The 12500-nt window shown below is 34.2% G+C and overlaps 2 protein-coding genes across 3 annotated transcripts in view; one reads left to right on the forward strand and one right to left on the reverse strand.

Moving 5' to 3' along the window:
- The window catches only part of LOC122247556 (uncharacterized), a 14705-nt gene extending 10924 nt beyond the window's left edge, over positions 1–3781 (forward strand). The window contains exons 9-10 of the mRNA XM_086543708.1: positions 688–826; positions 2063–3781. Of these exons, the coding sequence (XP_086399834.1) occupies positions 688–826; positions 2063–2233 (310 nt within the window). The 3' untranslated portion in view covers positions 2234–3781. The remainder of the gene's footprint in view (positions 1–687; positions 827–2062) is intronic.
- Positions 3782–6908: 3127 nt separating this feature from the next.
- The window catches only part of Arl6IP1 (ADP-ribosylation factor-like 6 interacting protein 1), a 17679-nt gene continuing 12087 nt past the window's right edge, over positions 6909–12500 (reverse strand). For both annotated transcript variants that reach the window (XM_043006888.2, XM_043006890.2), the window contains exon 6: positions 6909–12500. This exon is cut by the window's right edge and continues 283 nt beyond it. The gene's annotated coding sequence lies outside the window, so the exon portion shown is untranslated.

The following is a 12500-nucleotide window of genomic DNA, read 5'->3' on the forward strand; positions in this document are numbered from 1 at the left end:
AGAGTAACAAGTCATTAGGAAGGACGTTCTCCTACCATTGTCTAGCTGTCATCATGGCAGATAGTTCTCAAGAATCAATCCTTTAACTTTTTTTTTTTTCTTTGTCAGAATTTTGGTGTGAAAGCTGATCTTTGTCCAAGACGGACTTTGTATCTGTAAAAAAGATTGGACGCTTACTTGACAGGAACTTCAGTTTTGCTTTCATGATGAAGTACAAAAGCAATTTCAGTTAAGTTAATGGTCAGTGGGAATTGCAGTGACAGATGTCCATGGATGAATTTTTAACCCATTCCCGCCGGGCTGTTTCGTCTTTTATGGCTTCAATGCCGGGGCTCTCGAACGCATAGGCCTAAATCAATTATATCATCGACGGCGTATGATGGCACCCGCGCTATCATATTACATAATCGCCGTCTGTGGCCGGCACCCGGCAGTATTGGGTTAACATGAAGACAATTGAATGATGAGTAAGCTTTCAGTGTTCTTAGGTCACCTTTTTTCTCTCTTGGTTTTTCTTTCTCTTCTCTTTCTTTTCCCTGACAGTATATTAAAGAACTACACAATAGGCTATTTGATTTTTTAGTGTAGCTTCTATAGCTGTCTGTACACTATCATATTTATGTGTGTGTGTCAGTGAGAGATGTTTATACTGATTTTTTTTTCTAATAAAAAGATGTTGCTTTTCAGATATGACGAGAGACTACTCCTTGTTCGCAATGCCTGCCAGATCCCAGGTTGCCCACATTTCCTGAAGGCCTGTAGGAACTTTAACCAGCACTTGGCCATTGAGCGAGAAAGACCCAACTTTCCTCATTCTTTGCATAGAGTTAGTAGAAGTTGATTGTTGAAGGCAACCAAATGTTTTTCTTCTTTTTTTTTTTTTTTTTTAGATTTTTCTATTTTGGGAAGTACTGTATATATATATTTTTTTCAGACTTTTGATGTTGGCAGTCCAATCAAAGCTCAGATTTTAAGTATGTTAGTTTTGGGATAACATTTAGAATTAGATTTTTGTAAAAGAAAAATTTAGGGTGATCTTTTAGTAATTTTTTTATTGAAATATCAAATTTGATTTGTAAATATAAAAAGAGATAAACCTAGGATGTCGTTCAGCCCATATATACATAAATATATATACAGATGACGTCAAATCATGTTGCCGAAACAATCCCACGCAACAGAGGGTATTTAATCATGTTATGAAATTTTGCCATATACAGTTTCTTTTGTATATACACCTCTCTTTTATTTATTTATTTATTTTTTTTAATTACTGAAAATTACTCTGGGACTTAACCCAGTTGGAGGCTGTGGGCACTTGCCATATTTCAAGCAGGAGTGGAATTCAGCAAATAGCTGCCCTGTCATGAGTGGTTCTAAAAGAATATGATGTCACCTTTTGTTCAAGTAATTTTTTTTTTTTTTTTTTTTTTTTGGGGGGGTATATCAGTTTTAGAGGATCAGTACAGAAGTACAATTCAGGACAGAAAACATAATTTTTTACGATTAGTTTTTGGTAGTATATAGCAATAGAATGGAAACCTATCCATATTTCCAGCTCTGATGTTATTTGAAGTTGTTGATATAATGCAGACAAAGGAATGGACTGATTACGCTCTATGCAGCTCAGATACATGTACTTTATAGTAAGCAAAAAAAATCAATGAAAATGTATTCCATTAGGGTTATAAGGGAGCAATGGGAATAAATTAAAACACTGGTAAAAAGGGTACAAATGATAATGATGAAACAAGTTATAAACAAAATGTTGTTAGTGAGGTAGCAACTGCTTATGTGTAGAGTCAGGGCTGAAGTACTTTTGGCAGCTTTAGTGTTGCTGTTTTTCTTCTTTCTTTTTCTGGTTCTTCTCCTTTGTCTCTCCTCATCCTCCTTACTCATTCTCATCCTCATCCTCCTGCTCCTCCTCTCCCTCATCCTCCTCATCCTCCTCATCCTCATCCTCCCCCTCCAACACCTTCTTTTACCGAGTCATTTCCATTCATGGATGTATGAAGGTTTGCACTTCGATAGGAATTTCCTGATGTCATTCTTTCTTTTACAGATATCATATGAGTTTAAAGTCGATGGCCTTGATACTGTTGTGGACGAGTTGGCCAAAGGAAATCACACTGGCACACAGGAGCGACATCGACCACCTCCTCCGGAACCTGCGTCCCTTGATAGCCTCAAAGAGGAAATGACAGAATTACTGCAGAAATACAAAAAACTTTAGTCAGTTCCTAATGTTACGTTTCATTAATTATATGAAAAATGTAAAATAATGGTATATTTACCAAAGAGATAAAAGCAATAGCACTAAACTGTATAAGCAGTAACCTATTTTTCTAAGATTGTTATTATTTTATTTTATTCCATTTATTTTTTCCTATTTTTAATTCATTTTATTTTGATATATTATTATTGTTGTTATTGGTAACATAGAAAAGGAACTATTATATACACATGCAAAATTCAGATACACAGTGTCCTATGACCATATTTACTGAACCATTCACCAGTAGTGTTGGGAGATAGAGCACAAAGTATGCTATTCATACAGCCATGTCACAGCTGTGTGACAAAGTCTTTTGCCAGCTTGAAATTTTCAAAGCTAGGAAAAGTCAGTCACTAGCTGCATTGGGAGGGTTGATGTATAATTGTAAAAAAGATTGGATGTCACAAATAATTTTATATACTCAGAGGTTAAGGAGCTATCCAATATTTATTATTATCTCATGCAAATATATTTTATGCACAGATACAGATTGTAGTTTTAGGTGTAAGTGGCTTATGGAACATGAGAGTGTGTGTATGTGTGTGTGCGTGCGCACATGTGCATGTTCTAGTAATGGTCTGAGTAATTCTTCATGTACACTTTGATTCAAAGTACTGAAATGTATAATGTGAGGACTTTGCAGATATTAGTAATTTGACTTTATATATGATGTAGAAACTCAAATAAATGAGTTAAAAGCAGAAGTTTGAGTGTTAGAGTTTAGTGTTGCCAGCCAAACAGCTGCTCCTAACCGGAGAAGATGCTCAATCTTCAGTATTCCTGAGAGAAAGAGCAAAGGAATGCCTGTCTGATGGGATGTGTGTTAGGATAGTTCAAAGTTCACCTAGGAAATCCCCATGTGAAATCCCTGGGAGCACTGCATCTACATTCATATTCACAAGTATTAAAAAGTCATAAAAATATTTGCAAATGTTAAAGATATACATTCAAATCATCACTAGTGCACTGATCACTATACCATTCCTCTAAGATAGAATATAATGCTTCTTAGAAGTACAAGTACAATATTATATTCTCTGTTTTCACAGTATGTTTACAACACTAGGTAATGTAAATTTTTTTCTCATTATATTTGGAAATGTGTTAAGCATAACACTACTAATATGTGTGTGTAAACTCATGAAACAATTACTTTTTCTTCGTAAAAGGAATGCAATATCAAGTTAATTCATTTAGTAATAAAATAATTCTATTCATCAAGTTATTTAGAAATAGGCATTTGACTAGAGCACAGATTCTCTAGAAAATTATCATCTCAGAGGAAAGATCCAAACACACATTTGTGGCAGGTCACATCCATGTTGAATATCACATTTTTGTCATTTCACGAGTCATCATTGTTTCACGTGTGGAAGCAAGATTCTTTTCCTTATTTTTGTCAACTTGTGTTAAGTGTAAATATATGTAATTAGTGTATTGTCCATCTTTCCTCTACATTTGAGTTTTATACTTGTGATGAATATGAAATGAATAGAAGACTAAGAATTTTTTCCTTTATTTTCCCAACTTTTTACACAGCCTCTTGTACAAGGGAATCCTCCTGAGGGTGTAGGTAGAAAGAAAAAAGTATATATATATGCATAGAATAAAATTAAAAGATAGAATGTTGCAATTTTTGGTCTATTCATAAGACATTTATTTGTCTTTCCAATAGTATAAGCATGTTTGAAATTGCTTCTGATGAAATAAAATCCTGTTCTTGTATCTATACTTGGCTATTGCTATGAAGATGTAGCAATTGGTATGCATGAGTAAAAAAAAAATATATTGAAATCCTTCTGGTACTGCCCTATATAAGAAATGGTTTTCTTAATTTTTTTTGTAAATGTTTTTTCATATTGATAATGTACAATTTTATATAAATGGCAGTATGCTTAAGAAAATTGTAGAATCTGAAATCAGTACTGAACAACATTTTTATGCTAAACAAACCTTTGTTATTTGTGGCAAGAAAATTTTTGTAAAACACCAGTGGTAAATTTCAGAATGACACTTCCTTACTAAACACCACAATATTTGTATCACTGGAATCCTCTCACCCCTTACTATTCACATATAGTTGAATTTACCTGTGATTCTTGCCCAATACCCCACAATCTGTACCCTGATAGCAAGAGACAACATGAAATAGATCAGGGAAACTGGGGTAAGAGACTGTTAATCTATATTAACTCACACTGACAGTTGCCACAAATGACCCCACCCCTACCCTCCAATAGCAACATCCTTCACTTATTTACTCCAGGACAAAGTGGGTAAATTCTTGAAAAACAATGATTTTTAGCAGGAATTTTGCATGTGCGGGTTTCAGAGAATTTACAGTCCCGCTTTGCAGAACACTTCATGCTACTTAACTTTCATTGGAGTTTTTATTTTGGCAAGTATACATTTGCGAGGATAATTTATAGAAAGAAAAACTATGTATGATTAGTTAAAAAAGAAAGAAAAAAGAACAGTATAAAAAAGGCATAGGAACTACAGGCATTTTATGAAATATGACCATAGAGTGAGAGACCCAGGTGGGGCATGATCGTTCTCTAGGGCAGGCAGGTAGGGGTAGCAGCCCCCACATAGTGGGATTGCATATTGTTATCTAGAGTACAGTTGTAGCTCATATCATGTGAAATTTTTCATATTTTATTCATTTCTCTGATATACCTCATGACCTCCCCTACCATCAGGGCCTAGATGGAGGAGTATTAGGAGGGGTGGAATCAGGGGGAATTGCAACTTCATGACAACAGTAGAAGGTGGGAGGAATCCATTGATACCAATATTGTGGTATCTAGTAAGGAGGTACTTTTCTGAAAATTTATCCTGCAAATGATTATATGTAAAGGACATAGAATTTGCCCATTCTCCAGGAGGGGCTTTATTTCAGAACAAGGCAGCTTCACATAACATATTTTGACATTGCCCACTTTTATTTCAGTCACTCATTATAAAACTAGAGCCCTTTTTGTTTTTTTGTGTGTGTTTTATTGTATTGAGAATTATATGTGTCATATGACAAGGTCTATCAATGCTGCAGTTGACTAAAATTGTATTATAGGATCCATATTATAATGCTCATTATTTTCTTTATTCTCAGTGTGACAGAAGTAAGTGGTTTTATGGAAGGACAAAAAGCAACCTTATTTTTTCGTATTTGTGTGCTGTCATGAATGAATACAAAACATATAACCACCTACAATGAAGATAACATGAAGAGGAAGGAAACCTGTGAGTGCCCCAGTAAAAGGCATCCCTACTGGCACGGGCATATTGTAGACACTGGGCATAGTTTGAGTCAACTTCCTCTTCTCGTTCTGCCTGCACATCCTTCATGTGTGCCATTGCTCTATAAAGATAGTGCTTGCTAGAGACCATGGATGGATGCCATTCAAGGCTCTCTCTCCTGCTAGTGCTAGGAGAAAGTGGTGCCATCTAGGTTTTGGATGTTAGGTTTGCTTAATAGTATAGTAATTATAGTAATTATGACAACAAAGTCATCATTACTCACTCCTTACTCTAGCAAAATAAAATAGCAGTGATCCAAAATCCCCAAACATCTTGTGTGTCATGACACCGATCGTCAGGCCAACTCCAGCGTCATTTATGTCGTGATACACATACACAAAGGATCAATGTTATTTTTGAGGGTCAATTTTATGGAATTTTTCTGCTCTTTAAACCGCATGAAGGATTAACCAGAACACCTAATCATGCCCTTATTTGATTAATAAGCTTTAGGGGACCAACCCATTTTGAGGGGGAAGCTTTGGGTTGGGAGAACAAAAGATGAATTAAGACTGATTCTGAATATCTACACAATTTATAAATTACACTAATATTGGATCCTACAGAACAAGTTAAAGTACCTTAAAAAGGGCTTAAGCACCACATGTCACTTGGAGACTTAACCCACTCATGACGGGGGGCATTCCAGCCTTGCATGTTACAATGCTGGGGCTCTTGAACGCATAGCACTAAATCAGTTAAATAAACGACGCCGTATGACGTCACCCAACGAACGGGCTTTGAATGAGCGGTACCCGTGGTGTACCACCCGTCCAAAGAGGGTTAATTGGAGGTGGGGGGGGGGATGCTAGCCCTACCAAATAGAAGTAACCTTCATCCCATTATCATTTTGTTCGTCCGTTCAGCTGCTTGAATCATCAAGTGTTTGCCTCCATTTCATAAGAGAGAAAGATTTAGTGCCCAATTGAAAAAAAATGCTTTCTCATCATATGACATACATCAAAACTATGTACTTTCTATCTCATGATGTATTAAGTTGAACCCTTTACCCTGGTGGTATATGATTTTGTCTTTTCTTTCCCCAAAAGTATTATTAGTAATAAAACTGATACATATGTATTCTAGAAATTTGCAATATCAAATAACCGAGACAAATTTACTGACATATTTAATGTCAAGAAATTTCAATGAAATCTGTAAGCAACTAATCAAAATAAAATATGTCTGATAAAACTATACTTCAAATCAAACGTAGATTATAGACCACAAACATTTAATATAAACCAGCCATATACTTATGTTGAAGGGGAGCATAACAAGTGAACCTTGTTACCAAGATAATATTTCAAGTAAAGTGAAGGTAAACTCTAGAAAAGCATGCACTTTTATTTTTTAACATTGGTTACACTTATTATAATTAATACACAAACTTTGGAAAGATATGAAACAATTCAGTTTACTCAAAATGACTAGCAATACTTAGGGAGGACTATGTTTAATCTATGCTTCCTTTATCAGAACAGTAAAATAAATCATATTTAAGACATAGTTAAACAAAGATCTTTACATCTTCAAAACTACTACAGATACTAGAATATGATGATACAGCATCATCACTTCTCAAATGACTTAAGCTGCTTAGCAAATGCACGTTAGCAGTGTGGAAACAAGAGAGCCATGTGGCTTGCATCTACCCAGGCCAAAATACTGTTTTGCTGTCGAGTACATTCATTCTCTTTTTACTCTTTAGGGCCAATGCACTTAACAGATGAGTCAGAGATGGATTGCTTACTACTCCAACTTAAAGTATAAAATGGAATTTTATAAGCATTTTTAAATCTTAAGCATTACAATGTAAGTCCTTCAGTACATTAACATCATATAAACTATTATAAACACTATTACCATATTACCTTTGATATAACATCTGCCAAGAGAAATAAATTTTATTAATCTTATAACATTCATAGAATACATTCTACTTTGTAAAGTTTACACAAGAATAAAATATCCCGAAAAGGTAGAAATACTGTACATGGAATAGTGATACTTGGAGTGAAACCCAAAGTATCAGACAAAGTATCAATGCAAAAAGAAATGCCATTTAGAGTTTCAAATAAAGCTTTGCAAAGTTAAAAAAGGTTCTCTCTAATAACCACCAAATGTAATTATACTAAAATTATTGCCACGCTGTTGCCCTAATATACAAATAAGGTACATGGCAATACAAAAAAAAAAAAAAAAAAAAAAAAAAAAAACTGCAAGAAAAAAAAGGAGAAAACATCAAGTCATTTCATAATATTCAAATATAAGAGACAAAAAGCCTCTTGATTCCCTTTTAAAACTTTCAGCTACACTAATATCTAAGGTCATTAACTACAAAGAGCCTATAGTATATATATAATGCAAGAGAACTGCTATGTGACCTTTTGCAACTAGAGGGAACCTTTGATACATAAAAAGAATACATATACAAGTATTCACAAAATGAAAGACAAAACATTTATTACCATATCATTTGAAATACATTATGTGTGTATATAAACATATAAAATGTTTTATGAAAAGAGCAAACACTACATTTAATTCTTTAAAGTAAGTCTTGATACCATTAACCAATCAACTGCAATATATATCCAAAAATGTTTAGTATAAATCTGCAATATACATCTTAAAATGCAGAGCTTATTTTGCATTCTGTGCTGTCCATTTACTGCGCATGTAGGGTAGGTGCAAGAATATCAACTTGAGCAGTTTGTGGGTGAAGTGAACAAGTTTGCACGGAACACTAATAAACAGCTTTTTAATAAGACAAAAGCTATTCAACTTTCTTTGGAGTGTATATGGAGCTGCCATCCCATATATAACAGAGGTAAGCCAACTGATGAAACGCTACCCTTAAAACTGCTAATTGATGTAAAATAAATTTACAAAATGTTAATCAAACAAAATAATTTTAAGTAGCTTGCATTTTACATTAACAGTTGCATTATCTAATATATTAATCTGCCTTATATTACTGAAACAAATGTAAATACTACAGCCACTACAAAGGAGACACTTAGTTTGATTTAGAATATATGTCTCGGTAGTTGAAGACTTCCTGAAACTGTCCCTGCAAAAACTGTAGTGTAAAGACAGCTATAGAAGCTACACTAAAAAATCAAATAGCCTATTGTGTAGTTCTTTAATATACTGTCAGGGAAAAGAAAGAGAAGAGAAAGAAAAAACAAGAGAGAAAAAAGGTGACCTAAGAACACTGAAAGCTTACTCATCATTCAATTGTCTTCATGTTAAAAATTCATCCATGGACATCTATCACTGCAATTCCCACTGACCATTAACTTAACTGAAATTGCTTTTGTACTTCATCATGAAAGCAAAACTGAAGTTCCTGTCAAGTATGCGTCCAATCTTTTTTACAGATACAAAATCCGTCTTGGACAAAGATCAGCTTTCACACCAAAATTCTGACAAAGAAAAAAAAAAAGTTAAAGGATTGATTCTTGAGAACTATCTGCCATGATGACAGCTAGACAATGGTAGGAGAACGTCCTTCCTAATGACTTGTCACTCTATATCCGTTTACCAATGTTCTATTTCAAATTTCTACAATCATTTACACCTACACGGAGGTCATGGCTACGAAGTTTTGACGACATTCAGATGAATCTGCTGATCCTTGCTCAATTTTTGCAATCTCTTCATTCACTTTTTACATGGATGAAATTTCAACTAAGGTTATTTAATACAATATACCTTTAATGCATTCAAAGTCTTTGTAAAATGTTTTCTGAGAAAAATTACAGTTGTATGGTAGTTGTAGTTGTATAGTTTTAGTTGTACAGTAGCTAAAGATGCATGGCAACTAAAGAGCAGTTACAGTTGTAATGTAGTTATAAGTGCTGATGCACAGTAGTTGTAGCTACGGCGTACCAGTTGTGTTGGGGATAGACGTATGAGCAAGAGCATGTAAATGCTGTTGCAATTATGTTCATTGTCATCAATATTAGTCTTGCTCGATAGTGATGGAAAAAAAAACAATGACTCTGTGAAGGTTATAAACACATATATCAGAAGAATTCAAATGAATTCTGATACTCACCCCCTCACATTCATTACTGTGCCAACAGAAATGAGTTATTTCATCATTATTAATTCATACCAAAACCAAACATAGAACATGAAAACAGCATAACTAATATTGCAACACACACACACAAAGTGCAAAATTCTGTATCTATCTTGACCTCACAACATAAATGATGTAACCCAAATTTGTTTTATTCATTCATTTCATACACAAAAAACATTCATAGCAAAATTGGACAATGGACTATGAGAAAATCAAGCATCTTTTTGATACAAAAAATATGTGTGTGTGTGTGTGTGTGTGTGTGTGTGTGTATATGTGTGTGTGTGTGTGTGTGTGTGTGTGTGTGTGTGTGTGTGTGTGTGTGTGTGTGTGTGTGTGTGTGTGTGTGTGTGTGTGTGTGTGTGTGTGTGTGTGTGTGTGTGTGTGTGTGTGTGTGTGTGTGTGTGTGTGTGTGTGTGTGTGTGTGTGTGTGTGTGTGTGTGTGTGTGTGTGTGTGTGTGTGTGTGTGTGTGTGTGTGTGTGTGTGTGTGTGAGTATGAGTGTAAAATGGAAGTATGATTGTGAGTGTTTAGTGTGAGTGTTTAGTGTGAGTATAAATGTAAGTGTAAGTGTGAGTGTAAGTGTGAAAGTGTGAATGTGTGTGTGTGTGTGTGCTTTTGTGTGTGCACATGCATGTGTGTAAAAATAAATATTCAACTGCAAAGTTAAAATGCTATTTTGAACTGTCAGTAGTTCACAAGAAAATAGTTATAGTAAACAACTTCCCTTAAGCTCTGCATTCCTTATACTGCAATATAATCCTTTTGACCCTTCCACAGATCGCATCCTTGGAACATGAATACTCTCTGCTGAGTATGGTATACTGAGCCATAAAACAGCTAGTGTAGGACATACAAATTATGAACACTAGCTTTATTTACCTAATTTCACTGTATTACACACATTATAACCATCTACTCTAGCATCTGCGATCTACTTTAATGCCAGTCATATCATATCTGTGAATGGGTTTTTTTTAGGATAAGAGAGTCATTTCCACTGTATTTACAAGGAGACAGCCAGACAAGGATAGATATGGTTTACCAGAATTGCTCTACAAATAGCCAGAACATCTAATATTACAATATCAGTAACTTACAGAAGTTAATACTAATTAAAAGAATCCTAACTTTAAAGTCCATTCTAGTTGACCAAAAGTCAATATCTTATTTAATCAGTGTATATATCCTGCAACTTACTCTTGCAAATCACAAAAGTAAACAAAACAGTATGACCTGACCAACATTTCCTCTCCTCTCATTCATATAATAAAAAAAAGTCATGTCCTTTTGAAAAAATGGATACATAAACCCATCATACTGACCCTGAAAACAAAATACAAAAAAACATACTTTTCCGTGTCACCCCCGAACACGTAGATCACACAAACACTGTTATGTAACTTGTGCAAAGGGGATTCTGTCTTGCTTCCCACAGAGGGTGTGGTCTATAAAAATGTACATTTTAATAGTGTTATTGCTGGACTAAAGCATAAAATGTACGTAACAATATCTAAATGAAGAACTATTTCATTCTCTGCTGTGTGATACTATACACCTTAAACTCTACAACCACTACATTTCAACACTAAACTGAAATAATTCTCTCGGAAACACAGAACTATTTTATAGTTTCCATTCTTAGGGAAAAACAAGAAAAATTGCTGATGTGTCCTGTCACTGCTCTCATCATGTCCAATATAAGGTTAGTAAACAATAAATAAATAAATAAAGGAAGGATAATGTAGAGTAAAAGAAGAGTGAAACAAAAAGGTATAAAAATAATAAATAAAAAAGTAACCTAAAGTAGTAATAATCTTTTTCAGATCACACGTCTTACTCGGTAGCAAAATCGCCCAACATCAAAGATTTCTGTTAATACTTTCAAATATACTCAGACAAACATCCTATTACTAGAATTATTGAAAAAAAAGAGATTCTCCAGAGATACATAAGTTCTTCTAAAAAGCCTTACCCATGAACACCTAACTAATTCTTTCCTTTCTTAACCAGTTTTCAGATCATGGCACATAATCTATATTCTCTAAATCATGCGGTGTGAAAGTGTGCATGTGTGTGTGTGTGAGTGAGCATGAGTGTGTGTGTGTGTGCATGTGTAAACCAAAGGTCAGCAACAGTGTCGATGAAAGCTGTCTATAAACACTCCAAAATGTAAGTGCACATTAATCACAATATAAAACCATATTCTATATACTCATGTTCCTAATTTCTGTCATTCCTATTGCATTCATTGAGTATATAGACTTACTGTGGAAGCAAAATGTAATCAATAATTTTAATATTGATAAAAAAAGGTAAAAATATTAGTTCCATTACACTTAATGATGGCAACATGAAATGCAATGTTTACCTTTATTCCTCATACAACTTTTCATGTGGATAATTCAGTGAGGGTCAAGAAATGATAGATAAGTCTTTGAAATAGTCTATAGGCAATGAAGGTTGCTGGCCTTTGAACCAAATAGTAATCCATGTCTGATATAACTGGAGCACTTTGCTCCCTCTCTCTTAACAACTACAAATCAAGGTATCAAAAATAGTTCTGTACCTTTCTACTCATTTCCTAATATAATATGTGAATCCTCCTTGAGTGGACTTTTTCTCCTTTTCTAGATAAGAAAATAAGCAGTATCAAATATCCATTTCATAATATAATATAGGTATCCTTAAATAAGTGGAAGTGGAAAATACTTAAGATTTTAAGTAGAGGGACTTAGGCAAGATATATACTGATCTAAATCAGCAGCTAGAGAGCATCATTTTCCAATATATAGCTGCAACACAAATACACCCGGGAATTTTCTCAGTA

The sequence above is a fragment of the Penaeus japonicus genome, unplaced genomic scaffold (genome assembly GCF_977035675.1).
Source record: "Penaeus japonicus unplaced genomic scaffold, GWHDUDI00000001_assembly GWHDUDI00000014, whole genome shotgun sequence".
NCBI lineage: Eukaryota > Metazoa > Arthropoda > Malacostraca > Decapoda > Penaeidae > Penaeus > Penaeus japonicus.